We start from the raw sequence: 5,369 nt of genomic DNA, 5'->3' as shown, positions 1-5,369 counted from the left end.
ATTCTCAACTGCAAGCTAAAAATTTGATCATACCCCGAGTAAAGATCACCCAAAGAATTGATCATGCTACTTGCAAAATCCTTTGCAAACTCATCAATCGGAGGACCTCCACCCATATTTACTATGGTCACTTTAGTGACCAGTTGCATGTCTTGAATAAATCTCAAAGCTCCATTCTTTTTTGGCAATAATAAACCAACAATTTCAGTACGGGGTTGAAGAGGCTCCAAGATCTTCATGTGAATCTTTTTATTTGGCAAATCCATTAGCTTTGGCAAGTAAGCTTTAGGCAATAGAATAGGCCTCAAGTTCTATGGTACATGTGGCACATTAAATATTACCATAGGAGAGACAACATTTGGATCCACACAACCTACTTCATTTGGCTGAAATGCAAATGCGTTCCCATGCCTAGCCAACATCTACATAAAACAATTTCTTTTAGTAGGCAAAAGAAACCCTTCTACACCAACTTTCAAATCCCGTAATGTTTCATTTGTAAATTGATGACCTATATCTTTAGGATCTCGTAAACTTGGCTACCTTGAAACTTTCTCATACAAACTCTCATTGTCTGGTGGAAGCCGCAAAGCAATTGGTTTTACATTTTTGTCAATCGTCTTATACTTTGTCTCCACAACAATTGCTTTAGCCCATTGTAATCCTTCATGCTAAGAAAACAATGCTATAACATCATACATGTCCAAAGAACATACTGACAACACTCTATTTTCAACCTCACTATCTACATATATGATTGTTGAAATGTCAGCCATAGTGTTAGTAATATTCAACCCATAAAAGAAGCCTAAAATGCCTTCATTTTCAACTAACAACCCCAATGCTCTCAGTTCCTTAGTATCCTATTTCACTTGTACATCACCAATTGTCACTTTTACATTAGGACATGCAGCATAGAGCTCCCTTGAAGAATTACTTGCAGCCCTCATACGCAACCATGATCAGTGTCCACAAGCCATGCACCATTCTCATGCAATCCACTCTCAATGATATTAATCTCGAACCTGTGGTCAAGCAACACAACACAAGGAGTTTCACACTCCCCTATTTTTACTACCATTTCAGTGGTAGCCCTAGCCCAATGATCTCTTGTGCAATGAATCTAAGGAATAAATCCTCAAGTCTCTTCCCCACATTGTTGCATCTACCTTACTCCATCAAACATATCGCTACAAAACAATGCATTTTCAACTACTTTCTTCTCTTTTCCACATGTTGTCCACTGATTAGCAACATCATGCATGGATAAACTAGCATTTACATCATGCTCATATTCAGCCCGAATACCCAACAAACCAGTTTCCTCTTCAAATTATGGCAATGCACTAGTGGTACCACCAAGAAACTGATGCTTCCTCTTAATTATGTCAATGATTTCATTATGAAATTCCTACTTGGCAATGCCAAGCACCTCTCCCAATTTGATTTCCACCCGACTATTTAAAATCCATTCTTCAAGAACCTTCTTAAGATCCATGGTTGTCTCAATATCATACTATAGCTTATATCTTGGCTGCTTGCCTTCTTTTTGCCATCTTGTTTGCTATCCTATTTCTGCTCCTGCCTAACCTCTTCCATAACATGCTCAAGTAGTGGTGGCTGATTTGCAACTTTAGGTTGATCCACACTTCTTCTAATCACTCTCTTAGATGTCCCTACATTATCTTTATCTCTCTTTTGTTTCTCTTCCACAAGTACATCCGTGTTTTGCACCTTTGCTAAATATGCACACATTGAATATGTATATGCCACTTATTCCTAGCTAGTTATATCACGAATGTCTTGCTCTGCATGAGACATTTCACTATCAGTAACTTTTCTCTTTTCAGCTGCATGCAAAGCATGTGTCCATATTATAGCCTTTGGACCATCACTCTAGCTTTATCAACAGGGAATTCATCATCTTTATATAAGTTTAATATATGTCTCTTGAGGCTAGTTATGTTGAAGTTTTCCAAGAGCTAGACTTAGTATGTTGATGCTTATCATAGGACATTGTCTTATTCAAAAGAGGATCCTTTTCGTATCTTTTTACAATGCACATGCATTAGAAACGTGTGGAAGAAAATGTATAAATTGCATAGTACAATCGGTTCCTAATTTCCATAAGTATTGAGCTAGGTCACATGGTGCTCAACATTAAAATATTGAGTAATACAGTTACCTTTATAGGGCTTGGTGCACCACCAAATAATCATTAGAGGAGTAAGGAAAATAAATTTTCTAGGTCACATGGTGCTAAATGTTAAAATATATATCAACAAAGTTACCTTTATAGGGCTTGGTGCACCACCAAATAATCATTAGAGGAGTAAGGAGAATAATTTTGCAAAAGTTTGTAAAAAAAGGATGAGAAGAAATATTGTATTATTGAGTGTCTGCTTAATTTAAGCATAATTTTTTTAGTGACCATTTCCCACAGAGTATTTGTAAATTTCCCTAAAGTATATATTCTTGATATGGCTATTTGTAAGTCCCTAGTATGAATTATGGAAAAACCCAATTCCCTAGTTATGTGGCCTATGATTCCCTCCTATACTATGTGAGCAACATGATTCCCTAGCTTTATGACCTACAAATCCCTCGTTTAAGTTGTAGGGAAAGAAAATTTCTTGTTATATATAAGGAATGCATACATGCATGTCTAGGATTCTCTACCATGAGATGCAAGGAATGTAGTTTCCTAGTTATCCATAGGGAATCCATATATACTTGCCTGGTAAAACTTAGAGAATTTCTTACATTCCAAGAGTTTTCCTATGTAGGAACTCTTAAAAAGCTCATTGGGATGATGATGATGTTGATCATGATAAGCCTAGCCACAATCACCATTGAAAGCAAAGCATGATGGAGCCAAGCAAGGAGAATAGGAACAAGAACTGGGTCACGAGCCATCACTTGGACTAGAAATGTATTGGAAGTAAAACAAAGAACTTGCACAAGCAAGCCATGCATCTAGATGAAAGCAATGCTATTTTCAATGCTAGAGGAGAGGATGCATCATCTAGTCGAATAGATGAACAGATAGAAGCCAATGGCACAAATGATGCAACATAAGAGGAAGAGGAACAATACCAAATATATTAGAATAATGTAATTTTAACTTTTTTTATTAACCTTCTTCTAGAAATTACATTGTTTTCCTGTATTAGCACAAATTTAGCACTTTTTCAAATCTAAATGTCATGTTTATATGGAGTTAAGGTAACTTTCACGAGGATAGGATAGAATTTGATTTTAAAATTTGAGTCTGTTTTATGTTAGGTTTTTGAAAGTGTTGACTCAAAAAAAGTGTGAACAAAAACATATGAAGGAGAGGATTTTAGGGCATTTTTGAAGATATGCCAAATATTTCTCCTTTGATAAAAAAGTTGCCAAAAGATTCGTAGTTGTGTTCTTAAAAGGTGCAACCTAATCATGTCAAGGAGGCATCTAGAAACTAGTTTCTTTTAGTTTGGTGACAAGCCTATGCCATACATGCTACATAGGATAGAAATGGTGAAATAAAACATTGGAGCTATGCTATTAGAAAACAAATTCATTGACAAAAAAAATAATTGTTGTAATACTACAAAATAGCACCCTTGAGTAGGCTCCTTGGGCAAACTCTACTTTATATGTTCTGAACTAATGGAATCCTCCATGACGTCCGCAATGTTTGCGCACTTGGGTCATCCGATGAGTCTCGCCCAGAGAGAAAGCTGTAGATGAACAGGAAGAAAACGAGTCAGCTAATGATCTGAGAACAATATGTAATGTGCAGCTGTGACAAATGTTTATTCAATGCAGAGTGCTAGCTTATAGAATCAATGGTCTTTGATTTGTGGGATCCGCATTACAGAAGTAGCATGTTTGCTGTGCAATGAATTGTAGCACTTACCAAGATAATTTATGAGCTTGAGAAGAGGTGAGCTAGAAAACGTTTAACCTCAGGATGGGCAAGCATGGGTGACGGTGCCGGGGATTCGACATGTGGCAGAGTTGTCGTATTGGTGCCGAGAATGACCGCCGTGGATGACGACGATTGGCATTCCTCGGGAGCTAGAGCGTTAACGCTGCGTGTTGATGGAAATGATTGAACCTGTGAATTATGGAGAACATCGTTCTTCTTTGATCCCTCTGCACGTGCCTCCTTGCACTGACTGATCTGATGGCGATCTAAACTTGTCGATGCAGGGCAATACTCCTCTGCTGCATGACCACCCAAACGGAGGTCCCCCATGGATGAAGGCTTAGTCGAGAGACAGTCGTTGCTTATGAGTGACACGTGCTCATCGGAGCCACCAGGTTTGCAGATCATACCAGGAAGCGCATCTTCAGGTGGCGTCAATATAGGATGACTGACAAGTGCAGACGGCTGCTGGAAACTCCCAACTCGTGATAGAGCGGCGGCCGCTAGTGGACCAACTGGCGGGACACCAGGAGCAGCTAGTGGAGGCACATCACCCTCATTGGCCAGAGCCAGCCCATCATCGATGCTGATGGGAATATTGAGCGGAGTGTGTTTATCCTTGACTTTCTCGCCACAGTAAGGACACTTACCGGATAGTTGGAGCTGGGTGCTGACCCAACCGACGTCGGCGGAGGCCTCATACCATTTGTTGAGGCAGTTCAAACAAATGTAATACTCGCAGTCTCTGAGGAACGTGGCCTCCCCCCTCTTGATCGACTGGTCCTGCGCCATTAGAACCGTTGACGTGCCGGTGCTGGCAGGCTGCTGACTGCGTTTCTCGATGTACTAGTTAATGATGACAATGGTGATAGATATCTGCGAGTCCATTCAAAATCTCAATCAAACAGTTAGAGAACATGAACCCTGCTTCTTTTACCAGCCCGTTAGACAACAAATTATCGCATGGATATTCCATGCATATTAAACATCGGGACTGCCTCGACCAGTGGACAGACTTTATGGCAGAAACAGTGGGAATCCAGCATTACAAACCATCTGGAAAGAATTCAAACGCGTTGCGAATAGGCTTACCTCGACTTCGGCCTGAAAATGGACGGATTAGACGCGGGAGTGGTGGTTCTCAGCACACTCTTATAACAACGCTCTCAAATCAGTGCTAAGTCAAGTCGGCCAGCGCCATTAGGATTAGCCATGGGTAGAGAATTCCATCGCTAGTCGGACCCACAGAGTCAGAAACCATGAAGTCCTTTGCTAATAGTAGTGTTCGCTCAGAAGGCTTGGAGCACCTAGAAGGGAAAACGCTGAAGTAATAAAGACAAAGACTATAGAAAAGATACAAGAACAGACGAGAAGAAATTTGTGATACGAACAAAACGCTTGAGGAGAGCTTTCGAGGTGTCTCCTTTCTATTTCGATGGTATAACTTCCACCACGC

At 40.0% G+C, this 5,369-nt stretch overlaps 1 protein-coding gene across 1 annotated transcript; it reads right to left on the bottom strand.

The window, feature by feature from the left end:
* Positions 1 to 3,603: 3,603 nt before the first annotated feature.
* On the bottom strand, positions 3,604 to 4,705 carry LOC148022723 (uncharacterized). The gene is made up of 2 exons (XM_087695253.1): positions 3,902 to 4,705; positions 3,604 to 3,722 (listed from the first exon to the last, which is right to left on the bottom strand). Exon 1 carries the CDS (start codon positions 4,703 to 4,705, stop codon positions 3,911 to 3,913), a length of 795 nt encoding a protein of 264 aa, XP_087551379.1. The 3' UTR covers positions 3,604 to 3,722; positions 3,902 to 3,910.
* Positions 4,706 to 5,369: the final 664 nt, after the last annotated feature.

Source organism: Lygodium microphyllum, chromosome 16, assembly GCF_053477565.2.
Source record: "Lygodium microphyllum isolate KBCC chromosome 16, Lygodium_microphyllum_v1.1.10, whole genome shotgun sequence".
Taxonomy (NCBI): Eukaryota; Viridiplantae; Streptophyta; class Polypodiopsida; order Schizaeales; family Lygodiaceae; genus Lygodium; species Lygodium microphyllum.
The sequence above is the reverse complement of the archived record's forward strand: the minus strand, read 5'-3'. Positions and strand labels throughout refer to the sequence as shown.

Bases quoted from the DNA above. Each gene is read 5' to 3' on its own strand.
- LOC148022723 (XM_087695253.1), bottom strand. From the start codon at position 4,705: ATGGCGCAGGACCAGTCGATCAAGAGGGGGGAGGCCACGTTCCTCAGA.